This window comes from Giraffa tippelskirchi, chromosome 3 (assembly GCF_054371585.1).
Source record: "Giraffa tippelskirchi isolate mGirTip1 chromosome 3, T2T-mGirTip1v1.2.pri, whole genome shotgun sequence".
In the NCBI taxonomy this organism is placed as follows: domain Eukaryota; kingdom Metazoa; phylum Chordata; class Mammalia; order Artiodactyla; family Giraffidae; genus Giraffa; species Giraffa tippelskirchi.
The window spans coordinates 122006568-122027202 of record NC_137277.1 but is presented as its reverse complement, the minus strand read 5'-3'; the positions used below and the strand labels follow the sequence as shown (position 1 = coordinate 122027202).

General features: G+C 38.1%; 1 protein-coding gene across 1 annotated transcript in view; it reads right to left on the bottom strand.

Moving 5' to 3' along the window:
• The window catches only part of MCM6 (minichromosome maintenance complex component 6), a 36016-nt gene extending 15487 nt beyond the window's left edge, over positions 1 to 20529 (bottom strand). Inside the window, exons 1-11 of the mRNA XM_081579119.1 lie at positions 20356 to 20529; positions 14032 to 14178; positions 12560 to 12670; positions 11277 to 11526; positions 9282 to 9447; positions 8858 to 9003; positions 7921 to 8071; positions 5376 to 5517; positions 3062 to 3203; positions 2246 to 2353; positions 1057 to 1212 (exon numbers count right to left, since the gene is read on the bottom strand). Coding sequence (XP_081435245.1) covers positions 1057 to 1212; positions 2246 to 2353; positions 3062 to 3203; positions 5376 to 5517; positions 7921 to 8071; positions 8858 to 9003; positions 9282 to 9447; positions 11277 to 11526; positions 12560 to 12670; positions 14032 to 14178; positions 20356 to 20462 — 1626 coding nt within the window. The 5' untranslated portion in view covers positions 20463 to 20529. The remainder of the gene's footprint in view (positions 1 to 1056; positions 1213 to 2245; positions 2354 to 3061; positions 3204 to 5375; positions 5518 to 7920; positions 8072 to 8857; positions 9004 to 9281; positions 9448 to 11276; positions 11527 to 12559; positions 12671 to 14031; positions 14179 to 20355) is intronic.
• Positions 20530 to 20635: the final 106 nt, after the last annotated feature.

Sequence of the window (20635 nt, the reverse complement as noted above, 5' to 3'; positions counted from 1 at the left end):
TCTAATTAAAAAGTTAAAAATTGATAAATTATGTAGAGACATAAATATATGAAAATCAGTCAATGCCCAACAATGGGGAGTGGGGACTGGGTTAAACATTTTACATAGATTTGTGAAGGAAAAGAACCAAACCCAAAGATAGAACATGAAAACCCTCTAACATTCACATTAATGGAAGGCAAATTTTATTTAGATCAATTTAAAACTTTATTGTAAGCAAGAGTTATGTATTCTGCCTAATGTAATGTAGGCTCTCCATGCTCAGTAATTAAAAGTACGGTACAATATTACCTTCTAAGGTCATTTTGAATACATCTGAGATATGCAATGTTGTTAAATATTTAAGTCTAAGTAACTCTAATACTGGGCTTCCCTTGTGGCTTAGCTGGTAAAGAATCTGCCTGCAATGCAGGAGACTTGAGTTCAATTCCTGGGTTGGGAAGATCCCCTGGAGAAGGGAAAGGCTACTCACTCCAGTATCCCGGCCTAGAGAATTTCATGGACTGTATAGTCCATGGGTCACAAAGAGTTGGACAGACTGAGTGACTTTCATTTTCTTTCAACTCTAATACTAACATGTTAGAATGTAAGTAAATCCACAATTTTACATTCAATCTTAAAACTGCTACATAATTAGAAAAAAATGTGACACATGCAATAATTTGACAGGAAGATATAAGGAGACAAATGACTCATAATTTGTGGAAAAAAAGGAAAGTTGTTTGGTATCCGAATTCTTTTCAACCTTAATGAAAAAACAAAAACAAAAATCTAATAAAAATCTTAAAGGGTATGGTTGAGAACTGTGTTTTTTTTTTTTTTTTTAGAATTAAACAACAAACTTGATATTCCTTAACACAATTAAGCAGAATGATCAATTTAAGTGATTCTGAGTTGCTTAATAAACCTATCTAATCCTGTGCCACTCAGAGATATGAAAGGTCAGTGCCAACACATGCACCAATTCTTCACAAGTATATCTTCCAGGCTTGTCTCGATCAATTATTCAAACTGGAAATAATAAAGGAAGCTCAGAGGGACAGCTCATGTAGTTACCTCATTACATTCATCCACAAGTATAAAGAAGAGATCAAATCGGGACATGATAGGAGCTGACAAATTGATATTCTGTTTCAACGATTTTGATCTGTCATAGTGTCCACTGATCGGGTTTGCTGCTGCCAAAATGGATGTCCTGGCATTCAGAGTAGCCTGACCACAAAAGGAAAAAATCACTACAGGTTTAAAGACAACTGGAATGACATATGACAAACCTCAACCTCATTCATAATTAACGAAAACCAAAATAATAAGATATCATCTTTCACCTACTGAATCATCAAAGTCTGATATAGCAACAGGTATCCCCATATGATGTTGCTGGTATGATGTGTATGCCCTTTAAGTCAGCAATTTCTTACTAAAAATTCATCTTGCAGCTAGATATAGGAAGAGGCGTACAATGCTTACAATGTTGTTTGTAATACAAAAGGCTGGAAATGACCTAAACATCATTCTTTTTTATAAGAGCCTAATGAGTCAAACTGAGGTATATACAAGTGAAAATCATGGAGTAATAAAAAACCAAAGTGGATCTAATATATACTGGTATAGAAAGATTACCAAAATAAAATTATAAAGTTAACTGAGCAAGGAATAAAACTTTATGTGCATTATGCTTATTTATGGTAAAATATTCCTGACAGGGACATAAACTCAGCAGATACTTCTGAGTATCTACTGGTGCTGGGAGGAGGAGATTTCTCTTTTTAATTTATATTTACCTCTTACATTTTTCTTAACTATTTGAATGTATGACTTTTACTTTTTAAGATTTATTTCTCTCTAATGCTAATTATAATATCGTACTTATTATTTCCATTTAAGTGATTTGTCAACTTTATTTCTGTTACAACTGGAAGCGCATTTTAGCAAAGACTACAGAGAAGCTTTGTGGAAGTTTTGAAAGAGCTAAAAATTTCACCAGTACTTCCTCTACTTTGTGTCATAACAATTTTCACAGTACCTTTAACAGCACCTGTAATTTGTAGTCAAGTGCTCTACCCCTGAGCTATGCTCCCAACACCTGCAATTTGGATTAATAATCCTCAGGGCTGTGTTTTCCATTCCATTAAACAGCATTTCATGTTGAAGTAATGCATTTTATTCAAGTGATCATCTCCAGAGCTACACTAGTCTACAAGGCTAAGGCATGATGCAGTGGAACAGAAGTGGACACACATACCTTCACTCCTGCTTTGGTGATAGAGATGGTTTGCTGTTCCATAGCTTCATGAATGGCAACTTGATCCCGCACATCCATCTTATCAAATTCATCAATACAACATACACCCTGTAATCAAATAAGCCTGGCATAAGAAACTTCCTTTCAGATGTCAAACGGCAAGGAAACTCAAAGTTTGCTACCATATTGACTTTAAACAACTAAGGTAAGTAAGCAATCCTAATTCCCTCTACTAGAGTAAGATAGTACAAGATCCCCAAGGGAACCATACAACTTTCAACTCATTTTAAACTTTAGTTTGCCCTTTAACTAAGGGCAAAACTAAAAAGAGGCAGTTACTTATTGCACTTTTACTCAACATCAAAATGTGTAAATCTCAGGGTCAAAACATTCTGGATCACCTCAGTGTTGATTTTAGACTCAAAGTGAAGGATGAAGTTGGAACATAATGTTTGTAACTATATACAGCTACAATTTACACGCATTCACAGACCTAACTGATCTATGACAAATACATGCAAAATGCAATAGATACACTCATAGATGTATCCCAGTCTAGAAAGGAAAAAGTGCCGAGACATATTAGTCACAGCAAACAAATAAGCTCAGGGAAGGCAATATAGTCTACAGAAGTTCAGAAAGTGTTGACTAATGATGATAATCCCAATTTCTAGATTAATAAAACCATAAATTATTTACTAAAAGTATTTTATTTTTTCTTGAAAAAGAACACTTTAATAGGAACTTATAGGTCTTTATTGATAGGGTAGGGGATATTCTGATTTCTTTGTATCTAATCAGGTAAAATGTTCTTACATTATCAGCTAGCATCAAGGCTCCAGCCTCAATGACAAACTCATGAGATTCTTCATCTCTCACAACAGCTGCCGTTAAGCCAGCAGCACTGGACGCTTTGCCACTGGTGTAGACAGCTCTGGGACTGAATTCTTCTACGTGCCTGTTCAAGGTTATCATATTCATTAATATATGATTATAAAGCATCCTTTTCAGGATTATCAGCTTGACACAGTTTACATTAAGTAAGAATTTATATCAAGTAAGAATTTAAGAGAACATTTGGAAAAGGCATTAAGAAAATGCAATTAATAAAGATATATGCCATAGATCAAATAGAAAGTCTTTTCTCCTTTGGTCTTCTGAATAGGCTAAATCCATTCCTGTCAAAGCAAGATGAAATTCATATACAACAAAAACATCAATTAACAGTTTGGCACCAGTAATCTATTAGAAGACCTTGCACTTAAAAAATGAAAATAAACAAACAACAAAAATAAAATAGATGTGAAATTTATTCCAAAAAGGCAAGGTTGGCTTAACAACTAAGAAACAATAATATGCCATATTAAAAAAGATAAGAAGCATTATAATAGATGCAAAAAACGTGAAAAAATCTAATAAACTTTCATGATAAAAACTCAACTAATTAGAAGAGGCTTTCCCTCAACCTGCTAAAAGGCATCTAAGAAAACCTACAGCTAACATCATACTTACTAGTAAAAGACTGAATGCTTTTCTCCTAAGAACAGGAATAAGACTTAGGGATCTATTCCTGCCACTTCTATTCAACATTACACTGAAAGATTCAGCCAGGTCAATTAGGCAAGAAAAAGAAAAAGGCACCCAGATTTGAAAGAAAAAAGAACTATCACTATTTGCATTTAGCATGATCTTGCAGACAAGTTAGATCCACTAAAACACAACTAGTAAGTCCACTAAAACAGAGTAAATCAGTTTGTGCATGTTGCAAGATAAAAGATCAACAGTTGTATTTCTACACACTTGCAACAACCCAAAAATGAATCTAAGAAAACAGTTCCATTTATATTAGCATCATAAAGAATAAAATACTTAGGAATAAATTTAATAAAAGCAACACAAGCATATACACTGAAAACTACAAAGCATTACTGAAATTAAAGATGACCTAAATAAATGGAAAGATAACCCATGTTCATGGATCAAAAGACTTAATATTGTTAAAAAGCAAATATAATGAGGTACAATACAATACTGCTCAGAGGCAACATCTTTTGTGGTGGTGATGGGGAGATGGGAGGCAGGAGCAACAGAAATGAAGAAAAACAAAGAGAATTCATTTAACACAGGACTGTTATCTTCAAATCTAGAACTCAGTCCATGATATACTTGAAGGAAATAATATTTAACTATAAAATTCGAGCTAAAAATTTTATGTTCTAGAACACTGCCATGTTAAAAATTTCCCAAATAAAGGAAAGGCAGCTTGATACAGTATGAAAAGCACATGCTTTGCAATCAAAGGCTGAATTCTAATATTCATGGCTTAGAGCCACCAGTCAGCTCTAAGGAGTTAAGACAATTTACTGAGACTCAGACTTTTGTTTGCCTCCCTGAAAAAAAGGAGAATATTATATGCCTGTCTGAATGCTGGTAGGATATGACATAATATACATACACACACAGCACCAAGAACACAAGAGGTGCTCAAAAACTGGTTGCCATTATCTTGACCTCTAAGTTTCTTAAAAGTTTGAAAGTAAGCAAGTACTTATCATAGCTTTTAAAAATAAGCAGAAATTGCTCAATTCATATTGGTAAGTTCAGCATAAAATGCCTCATCTTTATCACACTGTTTTTGGAAATTGTGTCTTGTATAAGAACTTTGAAGACATTTGTATTCTTAATCTCAGCAATCCTATGCCTAGGAATTTATCCAAAGGAAAATAGTAAAATAAAAAACTTATACACATCATGATGTTCACTGTATTTGATCATTAAAATAAGTTACTCTGTTAAATTGTCTAATATCAGGGTAGGGGAATTATCTTTTAAGCTATAATATGCCAACAAAAAACAATTGTGAAAATAAAGAAACATCGAAAAGGTATTAATTAAAATTAAAAATACGCACGCTGTGACTTATAACCATGGAGATACATATATATATTCATACATTCAGAGTTTTATACAAAGATTAAAAGAATTCTATGTGAGATTGTAATTACAATTTTTACCTATTCCAAAATCTGTAAAATGTTGTTACATTCTCCTTAACAAATTAAGATGTACTTGAAAGCCTGCAACTATGCGTATTATTTTCTTTGTTGTACTATCTCAGGCAAACACTTACTTGAGAAACTGGCTCTTAGCTGTACTTGGGTCACCAACAATGCAAACATTTATATCCCCTCGAAGAGAGGTCCCTTCCCCTGTTGTCTTTGGGACACCACCAAAGAGCATCAGCAAGACACCCCGTTTTACTTCATCATTACCTGAAATAAAAACCCAAGTTATTTTCCAACATGAGTTGAAACAATTTCACAGGACACTACAAAGGCATGTTTACCAACCAAAAGAGCAGAGGCAGCTGAAGCAAAGCTAAGAACAGAGTAAAAATATCTATCTGGTTTCTCATCTTGATCTTGGTTCTTGTCCTATGAATGTAAAGTCACCTAATCACTGTATTAATACCTTCACCTGAAACAGATGCTGATGCTCACCATTCTAAGAGTCTTTCCTTGTCTGTAAGTCCTGCTTCCTACACAAAGTCTTCCCCTATGTCACAGTCCTCAAATATCTCTCCCCATAAATAAACTATGTCCACTACAGCCTACCATATTTGCTAGTTCTTTCCAACTGCAGATTATACAGTTCTGTCAAGAGTTTCAGGAAATGGTCCGTGACTTACCTCTTTTCTATCAGGAATAGTGACCCAAGCTGCATATAAATACAAGCTAATTGAACTGATATGGATTAGGCAAGATGCTGAATGTGATCTACAGCTGCTTCTAAGAACTGTTTTTAAATATAAGAAGAAAATGAATAATTAAAAAAAAAAAAGACACCAAATTTTAGAAATGTGATATTGGAAGAAACATTCTTCTGTCTTAATTATTATGACTTTCTGTGAATGCCATCAACGAAATGCTGGCACATGTACACAAAGCACTCCTTAGAAGCAGAAAATTTAAAATCCATTCCAAAAACAAAATTTCTCTGACTTAGAACCTGTATGAAACAAATGTGTTGGGAGGTGTGGTAGTTTAAAACAGCCCACAAATTATTTGATAATCCTCATTTCTAGATGGAGCTTAACTCTCCTCTCCTTAAGTGTGGCTGGGCTTAGTAACTTGGTTCTCACAAATAGCATATGGTGGAAGTGAAGGTGTATAACTTCTAGCACTAGGTCCTGAGAAGCATTTTGCCCTCCTTGCTCTGTTCTCTTCGACTGCATGCTCTGAAGGAAGACAGCTGTTGTGCTATGAGGACACTGAAACAGTCCAGTGAAGAGATTCATGTAAGGAATTGAGGCTTCCAGCTAACAACAAGCACTGACAGACAAGCAGTGAGTGGATCCTTGTAAATGGATCCTCCAGCTCAAGTCAAGCCTTCAGATGACTACAGCCCTAGGAAGATCCCTTGGAGAAGGAAATGGCAACCCACTCCAGTATTCTTGCCTGGAGAATCCCATGGACGGAGGAGCCTGGTGGGCTACAGTCCATGGGGTCGCAAAGAGTCGGACACGACTGAGCGACTTCACTCACTCACTCACTCACTAGGTGACATCTTGGCTATAAAATCTACAGACTGACCAAGACCACACAGCTAAGTCTCTCTCAAATTCCTGACCCACAGACTATATGAGATAATGTTTGTTGTTTTAAGCCATTAAGTTTGGGATAATTTGTTACATAGCAATAGATTAATTTATGGTGGGGAAATGGAACAGTATAAAAATTTGATACCTACTCATTGTAAGGGAGGATTCTCTAAAACCCACAAAGGATTTCAGTTCAATTTCACTGACCAAATATTTAAGCAGAAAAAAAGGTTAATTTTCAATGATTAAAAATACATACCTAAGACAAATAACTATAATATTATGAACTCTTGCCATTACTTCAACTGAATATGGAGGGATGGAAAAAAAACAAAAATGAAGCATGAGACCTGAAAAGTTAGTCATGTGCAAGGGGATTTAATGACAGTAAGCAGCTAGCAACCAAGAGCTAAGAAAGTGTGAAAGTAGAAACCACAAGGTACAGGCATAGTTGTTGTTCAATCGCTAAGCCATGTCTAACTCTTTATGACCCCATGAACTGCAGCACGCCAGGCTTAGGCACAGTACAAAAAAACAATATGAAATCTCTTCCCATTGTGAAAACTAACAAGAAAAGTGGTCAGGATATTAATCTGGTATATTAGAATATACTTAAGTGCAGTTCTGTCCTAAAGCCAGAAAAAGAAGACTAAATGACTTTTTCTTTTTTCAAAAGAAAACTGGCAAAATACACACAGCATAAAATTAAACACTGCAACCACTTTTAAGGGGTTCAGTGGAATTAAGTACATTCACTATCCTTTACAACCATCACCCATTCACTTATAGGACTTTTCATAACCCCAAACACAAATTCTACCCATTAAACAATTCCCTATTTCTCTCCTCAGCAGGTAATCTTTTTCTACTTTCTCTATGAATTTACCTATTTTAAGTATCTCATTTTAACTGGAATCATTTAATATCTGTCCTTTTATAAATGACTTTTTAAAACCCCTTCTAAACCCACTAAAAACCTTTTAACATCTGATTCGGGTATTTTAAGAAGTCACATGTTGCTGTTTTACAGACATTACTTTGACTTCAAGCTTATTTCACAGATAAGACTTCTTACCATGTATAGTAGGGAACAGGCTTGTACAAAGATTGTGGTACAGATTTTTATCTTGACTCATTTCAAACACTTTCTCCCACTCCTTCACAGTCATTTGGTTCTTAATGCTCTCAGCTGTCTGTTCCTCATCTCGGAGCTCTTTCCCTCCAAACTGAGGGGGAGAAGAAAGGAAAAAAATAGTATAGAAATACTCAAAATAATGTGAAAGAGAAGAAACATCACCACAAACAAAATACATCCTGGGAGGTCAAAATCTGTTGACTGTAAAGGTTTTTTTAAAAAAATCTTCTAACCAGTATGGCCTAAGTTAGCCAAGATACCAAAGAGCTTGTCATTTGTCCAGTGATTTATAAATAACAAAAAAAGCTACCACCGTTGTTTTGCATTGCTATCTAAATGAATCCAGATGCTCAAGAGATGAGCCATAATAAAATGGTAATCATTGTTATGAAGATGAGAATGAACAGAATATTATGTTCACTCCTCATTTCCCAACACTGGACTATTTTCCAAACTTTTTCTCACTGCTTTCTCATCTTGCAAACAAAATTAAGTTCTCAACAACTATAATACCAGGGGTCAATCATTCTCAGAAAGAGTAATTTATAAGCTATTTCCCAGATTATGAAACTTTTCTATTTGTACTTTCTCAAGGAGTGTGACAGAGGAACTGTAATAATCAAAAAACAAACAAGACCGCCTCCACTTCCAGAAAAACCACCATTATTAATAACAGCACCAATGAGCTTAAAGCACTGAACTTTAACACACAAAAATAAGTAAGACTTTTCCTTAAGGTCAGGAATACAAGGCATGAAAAAATCTGGTTTTAGAACTAAAGAGCAGATCTCAACCCAAACTCTTGTCTTTAACACTGAATTTGCGGCAGCTCAGGTAATGTCTTTCTTAAGCTTTGCCATTCTACTAAGACACTCACCCTTGGGTTGGTTGGTGCAACACAGCAGGCAAGAAAGACCAGCCTGTATGAAAGGTCTCTAACACCAAGGGCCCGGAGACCTCGAACACCTTCTGTCTCATATCCATCAACACCACTGACTCGGGAATCAGTTTCTGCATGTGCTCCTGAAACATTGAATGATAGGTTGTTTCATAGCTCAAATACTGAAGGTACTGATAATCAAAACTGCTTAGATAAATGAAACCTAAAAATCTAAAAATTTCATTGAGGCTTTGAAATTTTCAGAACAGTACCTTCTGTAGCAAAACCAGTTAGTCTTTGTTATCATTATAGTTTCTTGCTCACTCTGATTGGTAGCCAAACATAAGACAAGGAAGAGGCAAGAGGCTAGATGTCCTGCAATAACTGAGAACTTGTTAAACCTGAGCCTCAGATTACTGACCTGGTGTGCTAAGCTTAGACACGTCAGGCACAACAATCAGCGTCCCTGTAAAGTCACATTTGTCACCAGCTTGAGCTGACTCCACAGCCTCAGCCCTCAAGATCACTTCTAAACTGCGGGGGATACTCCCTCGAGGAAGCTCAGCTTGAGTCTCTTGAATACGGACCTATAACAGCGACAAATAAATGGCCAAGGATGAGAAGAGATCTCTTTCAAGTTCCATGTGATCTAAATTAAATGCACAAATATTGATATATCCTAAATTATCTTACCAGTTGGAAGACTTTTGACATGTGCCAACATTCATCTTAAAAATTCTCTACCATAAAACTCTTTTCAATTTGGTAAGAGATTACATCTATTTAAAAACTGCAACTTCACTTTTACTCTCATTAAACAATACATATTTTGTTCTCTTTGTTGAAATTTACTTTGTGTTTTGGGTCCCATCCTCCTCTAAATTGTCAGGGAAATTTTATGAAAAATTTCACATATATTATACCCTCCACCTCAATGCAACTGTTAACATTACTTAAGACACACATATTTTTACTATATTATTTGAAAGAAGTTGCAAAAATCAAGATATTTTACCCCTAAATATTAAAGCACTCATCTCCTGAGAAGACAATCTCCTATGTAACCACAATGCCATCAATGACATTAAGGATTTAAGTATTTAATTCCATGTCTCCTATTATCTAGTCCACTTTCGTATTTCCCCAATTGTCAAGAATGTCCTTTATTACAGCTGTTTCCCCTCCCTCCAACCTAAATTCATATTTTGGTATTTGGTTTTTATATCAAGTTCTTTATCAGACACAAAGCATCTCTTACCCAAAGTTGTGGGTAGAGTACAGGCTTCTTACTAACCAAGTATCAAAATAATACAAGAAAACTAAGTAAAAACTAAAAGTTGAATTTAATATTATTTATTTCAGTCTGGTACTCACTCTCCTAGTGCTTGAGCTGCTGCAACTTTTCTTTCCTCCTTGCATATTCCCTAGTTACTCAGTCCTAAAGAGACTTAGCCCCTTCATTCTTAACTGCTACCATCTATCTCTTGCCCAGGTAACCATAACTGCCTGTTAGTCTCTTGTTAAATACTACCACTGTTGTCCCATTAATCTTCCTGAAATGAAGAAAAATACACATCTGAAAATGTATTCCTCTTGCTTTTCAAAACAGGTCCAAACTTCTCAATTTGAGGATCTTCCATGCCTCATATCAAATCATCTGAAATCATCTCTCAGACGATCTCCAATTTGGGTCCTCTACTTTAATCACAATAATCGCCATAGCTATTGACAAGGATGTCCATTTTCACCTGTCCTTTTACTTATGCCTTCCTTCTCCTTAACCATCATCTCCAAATCTTATACCAAGTCAAGTCTCTACTTCTTCAAAGTTTCCATAACTCTAACTTATAGTGATAACTAATAATAAGTTACTGCTTATTCTTTGACAAATATGTTTTGTCTGAAGGAGCTTCCAATCCAAGTTATTAAAAGTTAGAACACATTTATATACTGATAACTGAAATTTGCATGACAAATTTTTAGCTTAAACTTGCAGTCAGTTTTTATGTAAGTCACGGATCTTTAGGCAATTACAACATTGCCTAAGTTAAGCTTATAATAATAATTACAAGTGCCTAGAAGTGAATTGGAGAAGGCAATGGCAACCCATTCCAGTACTCTTGCCTGGAAAATCCCATGGATGGAGGAGCCTGGTAGGCCACAGTCCATGGGGTCGCCAAGAGTCGGACACGACTGAGTGTCCTTGCTTTCACTTTTCACTTTCATGCATTGGAGAAGGAAATGGCAACCCACTCCAGTGTTCTTGCCTGGAGAATCCCAGGGACGGGGGAGCCTGGAAGGCTGTCGTCTATGGGGTCACACAGAGTTGGACACGACTGAAGCAACTTAGCAGTAGCAGCAGCAGCAGAAGTAAATTATTAGCATAGGCTGAATCTGATCTAAACAGAATTAATACCTTTTGAAAATCAACAAATCTTGATTTATTTGTATCCAGTAGGAATCTCCGTCTGTTGGCACAAACTGGATTTCGACAGATGTTTGGCTGTGTGTATTTGAACTGCTGTTCCACATCCTTGATCACTGTCTGACAGTCCAAGCACAGGAAAGTTCCGCTCACAAGCTCTGGGTGAACTGGGTGAGTCCGTACCACCTGCCCACTGATCCGAGTAAGCAAACCAATTCTGGATGAGGTGAGCTCTCGAATTCTGTTTAAAGAAAGATACTGCATTAGTAAACGTTCATTTCCAAACTAAAAATTTTCACTTTTAATGAGAGGATATTCAAAGATAATTTATGCTTAAAACAATAAGAGACAAGGTATTCTTTAGACTCTCCTAAAAGAGTGATTTAGTCAACATGCCCATTCCTGAAGTATAACGTACATGTGTCCACAACAAAATACATAAATGAATAATAATAATAATAAAAAACCTAAGTAAAGGACATGAAAGAAATGTAATTACAATTATAAAACAGGGGCTTCCCAGATGGCGCAGTGGTAAAGACTCTATGCAACGCAGGAAATGTGTGTTTGATCCCTGGACTGGGAAGATCCTTTGGAGGAGGAAATAGCAACCCACTCCAGTATTTTTGCTGAGAAAAAGCTCACAGACAGAGGAGCCTGGTGGCCACAGTCCATGGCATCACAAAGAGTTGGACATGACTGTGTGACTGAGCACACACACAAATATATTTTCTGCTGACCTACATTTCTAAATAAGCATTTTCATAGTACAGTTGTCATGGGGGAAATTTTGTTTGTTTGAACTCGAAGGTTTAGAAAACACTTTATTTCAGAAACTCATTTTATATTAAATAACTTGGTAACTTTATAGGTAATTTTAGTAAAGTTTTCAAAATATCACTTTTATTTCCTCCAATAAATTATTCTTTAAATAATTGCTAAAGAGGAAAACAGTTTAAAAGTTATGCTCTTTAAGCTCTTGACAATTCATTAATTTTTGTGACTGCTCTCAATTTTCATATTTTCTCTCTAAACTAAGCTTTCACCTAAACATCCCTTGAAAGGTATCCTAAAGTATGATAATCCCTAGAAATGACTTCACCTAACTTACTTCCCTTTCCATTTCCCTGGAAATACAGATTTTCCCAAAACTAAATGTTCTGGATAACTGGGTATAACTCTTTACAGATGTAATACTACAACCTTCTGAGCTTTCTGACAAGTGATAGCTATACTATTCAATGAATTCTTTTTCCTTTCAAAGAGTTTCTTACTTGTGTCTGGTAGGTACGTCTTGAAATGCAACATAAAAATCCTTGGCAAGAGGGATCTCTTTACGGTCTTTGACAAAGGTTTTCAAGGCTCGACATAGGTAAGGGTAAACTCTGAAAAGCAAGCAAAAAGAAAATCAACTTACAACTTTAAGAGGCTTACCAAGCCCTCTTTTCCCTTTCATGCCTCCCAATAGCTGAAACTAAGGAATTTCATCTGATTACAACCAAGCTTTAGAATTTAACTATGCAGGACCATTCTATCATCTCGTCCAGGAACCTCTTCAATCCTCTTCTATTACACCACAAATACATCTAAGACAACACAAACACCAAATATAAAGTGCTATTCCTTGATATCTATTATTTTTAAATAATCATTTAGCATGCACAACAGAGACCATTCCTCTGTCCAAGATTATTCTTCTTGAACCTGGGCAGTATACTACCTCTTAATAGCAAAGCAGCATCCCACTTGGTGTCAAGGCCTAGTATATTCTTCCAGGTTTAATTCTTCATTGACAGGAAATGGATAAAGGTAGGGAAGGAATCTGTGTACTGATGTGAGAGCAAGTTGGCAGGAACATTTCACCTGGCTGGTTAGGTGGGTGTGTGCATGTCCCCTTGATTTAAGTTTTAAACAGCTGCAGTAGCTTGGTTTAAGCAGTAGGATCTGGAAGTCCTCTGAAGGATCAGCTACTCTCAGCAGACAGAACTGCACGGCAGTCTGTGCATGAGGTATGGACATAGGTGTTTCTACCATCAGCCCAATTTTCTACCTCCCTCTCACTTGTCAGGACAACTTTTCCTACTACATACTTTCACAATAAACTCTGCTGCTTATCCTTCTAGCCATTCTTGATAGTCAGATATGACTAGAAACACTGAGACAAATCCATCTCCTAGTCTACCAGGTGAAAAAATAGGACTGTGACTCCTTATTCCTGGGTTTTCATTTCTCCTTCATAACTGTCCACAGTGTTTATTTATCTGATTTTATTTATACAGATTGTCACATTCATTTAATCCAAATGCAGACAGAATTTTGTGTAGAAAGATGTTTCTTGCTTTACATAGCAATCAAAAGCAAATTAAAAGCCTAATGTCTAACTTCTGCCCCCAAAATATTGTTCAGCTTTTAAAATGTTTCAAGGGATTTTATTTAATATGGGATGGGGAATGGATTAAATGAATGACTTAGCAATAGCACTGAATGCCTGACACAAAGTAAGCAATTATCTCAACACTTGGAAAAACTATCAGTAGAAAGCAGAGATTTTTAATATCTGCATGTGAAAAATAGTCAACTCCACAAAGGCCTAAATTAGTTTAGAGCAGCATTAAAATGACCAATGGCTATAAAAAAGGGCTTCTGTGACACTTGCCCTGCCTTTATCCTCACAAATTAACACTTCCATTCCAACAAGAGCTGGCTTCCCAGGTTCCACGTTTACTTAAAGAATAATATACCATACCTATAGAACTCCTCTTGAATGGTGGTAGAAAGTTGCTGGTTAAATTGCTCCAGGTCCACAAAACTCACAACCAACGTGTTTCTCTCAGGACGAATTAACTCCTCAGCTAACTGCAAGTACTTAATTTCTCCATCGCTGTTCTGGAACCTGCAGATACATACAAATCAGATTAAACTGAAATTAGGCAGTAAAAGAATCTGAATGCTTGATAATTCAGTGTACTGGTTAAAGGTCATCAGCTTTAGGGCCAGAGAGGCCCATTTTAGTAGTTGTATACCTTAAGGCTAGTCACCTGTCTTCTCTAAACTTGTCCCTCTTCTTTTTGAATATAATAATAATGAAAAAGATTAGAACATCATCCTGTAAGGTTAACTGTGAAGATTAAATGAGAGAATGCCCATGAAATCTTTTGTACAAAGTTGGGAACATAGAAAATCTAGGTCTTCAGATTTAAATCTGAACCCCCCCCCAATATTTATTGATTTAGCTGCATCGAGTCTTAGTTGTGGCATGTGGGATCTTCACTGCGTTGTGTGGGATCTTTCATTGCAGCGCATACTCTCTAGTTGTGGTGTGCCAGCTGGCTCAGTAGTTGAGGCTCTCAGGCTTAGTAGTTCCATGGTATGTGGGATCTTAGTTCCCTGACCAGGGATCAAGCCTACATCCCTTGCATTGCAAGGTGGATTCTTAACCACTGGACCACCAGGGAAGTCTCAAATCTGAATTTCTTGATCTAACATTTCCCAATCTTAACTGTACATAACAACAATAAAAGAACAGTTAGCATTTGTTGATTAGAAAATATTAAATAAAAAACTCAGGCTATAATCCAAAGATTTAATTTCTAAAGGGAAAACTGACAGATTAATTGTTGATTTAAGAACACGAGCATCAATAAATACACGGAAATGAGGTGCTTCAGGCTCAAGACCTCAGGGAAATGAAAATGTACATACACACAAAGTAAAGCTGGGGTGTTTTTTCCTAACAAGTATCATAGTAATATATTTACTTTTTATTCTTTTAACATAACCATGCAGATAGTTTTGAGGAAAACTAAATTCCTCCTTCAAATACAGTATGTTCCGTTTAATACATTATGAACATCTCTATGGAAAGCACTATGCCAGAGGTACCACAAGTTGGAAATAATAGCATTGCTCTTCTCCTAGGGTTGACACTCTCATGGAGACATTTCTATTAAAGAGAGGGATAAGATATCTAAATGTCTAAGACAAAGGAATAAACGAAATGTTTATTCAATCTTTTTTTAAAATTTATTTTTTAACTGAAGGATACTTGCTTTACAGAATTTTGTTGGTTTCTGCCAAACATCTACTTGAAATCAGCCATAGGTATACATATGTCTTCTCCCTCTTATCTCCCTCTCCATCCTGCTCCTCTAGGTTGTTATAGAACCCCGGTTTGAGTTCCCTGAGCCATACAGCAAATTCCCATTGGCTATCTATTTTACACATGGTAATGTAAGTTTCCCTGTTACTCTCTCTATATGTTTACTCAGTCTTAAAACAGGATATTCTGCAATGTCTCAATGTGGATGAACCTTGAGGACATGGTGCTACGTGAAATAAACCAACTCAGTCTAGTCCAGTTCAGTCGCTCAGTCGTGTCTGACTCTTTGTGACCCCAGGGACTGCAGCATGCCAGGCTTTCCTGTCCATCACCAACTCCTGGAGTTTACTCAAACTCATGTCCATTGAGTTGGTAATGCCATTCAACCATCTCATCCTCTGTCATCCCCTTCTCCTCCTGCCTTCAATCCTTCCCAGCATCAGGGTCTCTCCAAATGAGACATTTCTTTGCATCAGTTGGCCAAAGTATTGGAGTTTCAGCTTCAGCATCAGTCCTTCCAATGAACATCCAATCACACAAAGACAAATACTGCATGATTCTACTTAAATGAGGTATCTTAAAGAGTCAAATTTGGGAATTTCCTGGCAGTTAAATGGTTAGGACTCTGTGCTTTCACTGCTGTGGGCGTGGGGTTCAGGGTTCAATTTCCGGTCAGGAAATTAACATCACACAAGTCATGGGGTGAAGCCCTCCCAACAAAGGTCAAATTCATAGAATCAAAGAGTGGAATGTTGGTTGGAGGAAAAGGAAAATGTGGAGGTATTATAGGCATAGTTTCAGTCAATGAAAAGAAATGCATTTGAGTCGATACTAATGAGGTGGATGAACCTACAGCCTATTAAACAAAGTGAAATCAGAAAGAGAAAAACAAACATTGTTTATTAATGCATATAGACAGAATCTAGAAAGATGGTACTGATGAATCTATTGGCAGGGAAGCAATGGAGACACAAAGACAACAACTTGTGGACACAGTGTGGCAAGAAGAGGAAGGGACAAACTGAAAGAGTTAACACTGAAACATATATATTACCATATGTAAAACAGATAACAGTGGGCATTTAGTGTATGATGCAGGGAGCTCAAACCTGGTGCTCCATGACAACCTTGAGGGGTGGGATGGGGTGGGAGGTGAGAAGGAGGTTCAAGAGAGAGGGGACATATGTGAACTTATGGCTGATTCATGTTGATGTATAGCAGAAACACAATATTGAAACCAAAACAGAAATAAAAATTATGAGTTATGAGTTAAAAAAAAAGTTTCAGTGAAGCAAGATGGATAAGTTCTAACAGAATCTACTGAACAATACACTGTACAGTTAAAATTTTGTTAAGAGCGTAGATCTCATGTTAAGGGTTCTTTCCAAAACAAAAGAAAAAAAAAGGTGAAAGAAATGTGACAGGTGAATATAAACTAATTTTGCCTAACAGGAACACCTAGAAAGGCTTTATGCATATAACAGGTGGCACTGGAATTTGGCCTGGAAACACTTTTAAAATCTGAAAGGAAAAATGAGTGATAGATAGATTGGCCACAGATGTTTCCAAGTATGTGACAGTCAGGAAAGGTATGGGAGGACTGTGGGTGATGACAGAATGGCTGTGGAAGATGAAACTAGAAAGAGCAGCTGTGAAGAATTTGGACTTTATTTCATAAGGAATGGCAAATCAAAGTTGGTATTTTGAGAGGGAGTTAATATTTTTTTCTCAACAAATATAAGGACTATTTGTCTTGTTAATCATTGTGCCCAGCAGTTAGCTGCAAGGCAAACTGCAAGGAAGTGAAGGTAACTATATTATTTGTTAATATCAAACATAGTTGAGGACCTTTGTAAAGTGGTATAGTGGCTAGGTGAGATTAAGCATGGGATTCACATTCAGATGAAATAGCTGGCAGTAGATACACTACCAGAGATAATGGAAAATGCAGCCTGGGAACATAGGGGAAGAAAGGATTGGTGCTGCCTGAAAGGTTCACAGGGTTTAACTAACAGGTATGAATCTTTAGCTAGGCTTTGAAGGATGAATAGTTATCAGGCAGAGAATAACAATATGAAAAGTTCAGTTCAGTTCAGTCGTTCAGTCCTGTCCGACTCTTTGCAACCCCACGAAATGCAGCACGCCAGGCCTCCCTGTCCATCACCAACTCTTGGAGTTTACCCAAACTTATGTCCATTAAGTCGGTGATGCCATCCAGCCATCTCATTCTCTGTCGTCCCCTTCTCCTCCTGCCCCCAATCCTTCCCAGCATCAGGGTCTTTTCCAATGGGTCAACCCTTCACATGAGGTAGCCAAAGTATTGGGATTTCAGCTTCAACATCAGTCCTTCCAATGAGCACCCAGGACTGATCTCCTTTAGGATGGACTGGTTGGATCTCCTTGCAGTCCAAGGGACTCTCAAGAGTCTTCTCCAACACCACAGTTCAAAAGCATCAATTCTTCGGCGCTCAGCCTTCTTCACAGTCCAACTCTCACATCCATACATGACCACTGGAAAAACCAGAGCCTTGACTAGATGGATCTTTGTTGGCAAAGTAATGTCTCTGCTTTTTAATATGTTATCTAGGTTGGTCATAACTTTCCTTCCAAGGAGTAAGCGTCTTTCAATTTCACGTCTGCAATCACCATTTGCAGTGATTTTGGAGCCCAGAAAAATAAAGTCTGACACTGTTTTCCCATTTATTTCCCACGAAGTGATGGGACCAGATGCCATGATCTTAGTTTTCTCAATGCTGAGCTTTACGCCAACTTTTTCACTCTCCTCTTTCACTTTCATCAAGAGGCTCTTTAGTTCTTCTTCACTTTCTGCCATAAGGGTGGTGTCATCTGCATATCTGAGGTTATTGATATTTCTCCTGGCAATCTTGATTCCAGCTTGTGCTTCTTCCAGCCCAGCGTTTCTCATGATGTACTCTGCATATAAGTTAAATAAGCAGGGTGACAATATACAGCCTTGACGTACTCCTTTTCCTATTTGGAACCAGTCTGTTGTTCCATGTCCAGTTCTAACTGTTGCTTCCTGACCTGCATACAGGTTTCTCAAGAGGCAGGTCAGGTGGTCTGGTATTCCCATCTCTTTCAGAATTTTCCACAGTGTATTGTGATCCACAGTCAAAGGCTTTGGCATAGTCAATAAAGCAGAAATAGATGTTTTTCTGGAACTCTCTTGCTTTTTCGATGATCCAGCGGATGTTGGCAATTTGATCACTGGTTCCTCTGTCTTTTCTAAAACCAGCTTGAATATCTGTAAGTTCACAGTTCACGTATTGCTGAAGCCTGGCTTGGAGAATTTTGAGCATTACTTTACCAGCGTGTGAGATGAGTACAATTGTGCAGTAGATTGAGCATTCTTTGGCACTGCCTTTCTTTGGGATTGGAATGAAAACTGACCTTTTCCAGTCCTGTGGCGAAATATAAACTATGGTATTAAGTATATCAGAATTTCATTAAGACAGCAGAACTATTAACAGTAACAGTGTGGAAACATCCCATATGTCCATGGATGGATGAGTAAACAAAGGAAACGTAGAATAGACATAATGAGTACTATTCACCCTTAAAAAAAAAATTCTGGCACATGCTACAACATGGATAAACCTCAAAGACATTATGCTAAGTGAAGTAAGCTGGTCACAAAAGGACAAATATTGTATAATGCCAAGTCTGAGGTACCTAGAGTAGTCCAATTCACAGACAGAAAATAGAAGGGTTGCCAGGTGCTGGAGGTGGGGAGGGGGGTGGGGGTGGGGAAATGGTGAATTATTGTTTAGTGAGTGCAGAGTTTCAGTTTGGAAAGAAGAAAAGCTGGAGATGGATGTTAGTGATGGCTATATTACAAGGCAAATGTACTTAACATCAGTGAACTCTATGTTTAAAAAACGTTAAAATGGGTTTTTACTACAACAACAAAAAAAGAATTTCCTGTCATGTTATGCTTAAAGATATTGAAGTCATTAAGGTCCCTAAGGATAGCCACAAGAAACTTTAATGATGGAAAGTATTTTCATAAGACATGTGCTAATTTTTTAAAGCTTCAGTATAACTAATGCTGACAACTTAGTAGAACTTCTAAATATTAGTAAAATCGTATATAATTTTTTTAGGACTATTGCAGAGTCTCAGGCCAAGGATGTCATCGAAGAGTACTTCAAATGCAAGAAATGATCAAATTAAAAAGCTGAACTCTTACAAAAAATTTTTTCCTAACTCATTCCAAAGTGCTTCCACTTCTTCCTGGAAGCAATCGAGTCCACACTCAGGGAGAGCAGCAATATTCTGCGTGATCTAAGAAAAGTAACTGGTGTCAGTGGCTGCAAACCAGAGAGAGGGGGTTTGAGATGCCTGGAGCCTAAAAAAAAGCAAAAGCAAAAAAAAAAAGACAAGAAAGAAAAGAGGGATTTGGGGGGTTGGAAGGGAAGGAAGAGATGGAGGGAGCGTGTTCAGTGCCGTAAGCAAAGCAGGGCGGTCCCTGCTCGAGCATCTGTCAAGCACCGGGTTCATTACCGTACATTTACCTCCACAGGCTCCAGTGCTGCCTGGCCCTCGGTGGACCCCATGAGGCCCCCGCCAGGATTCCCACGCCAGCTCGGCATCCCCCCACGACTCAGACGTGCGGCCTAAGTGGACGAGTTACTCATTCCCACCCAGCTTCGGCGTCCGCACAGGGAACCGGGGGCTACGCGACCACCAGCCTTTCGGGCTGTGAGGACTGAACAACAGGCCTAAGCGTTCGGCCCAGGACACAGCACACGGCAGGAGCCCGAGGAAGGGCTCCAGATGAATTTCACCAACCCTGGAGACCAGCCCAGCCCGGCCCAGGCTCCTCCCCGCGGCCCGCTCTCCGAGGAGCGCGACCCCTCCGTACCCAAACACGCGCGAGGCCCTAGGCGGCCCCAGACTCCGGAAGCCGGGAGGGGCAGTTCCGCGATTAAGGGGCGACAGCCGACTTACTCCTCCAAGAAGTCCAGGAACAGTTTCTGGCACTTCTCGGCCACCTCGTCGCGGACTTCCAGATGCTGGCTGCCGGCGCCCGGCTCCGCTGCGGCAGCAAGATCCATATCTGCCTAACGCTGAAGGGCAGCTGGCGCCACACTAGAGTTGCTTCTCCTCCGACGCTGCCGCTCTGCGCGCGCCGCCTCCGTCCCGCCCCTTCGCTGGAAGGCCGGAGCCAATCGTGGCTCAGGAGTCCCGGGATTCGCGCCAAACCTGTCCAATGAGCGCGGTTTCTCTC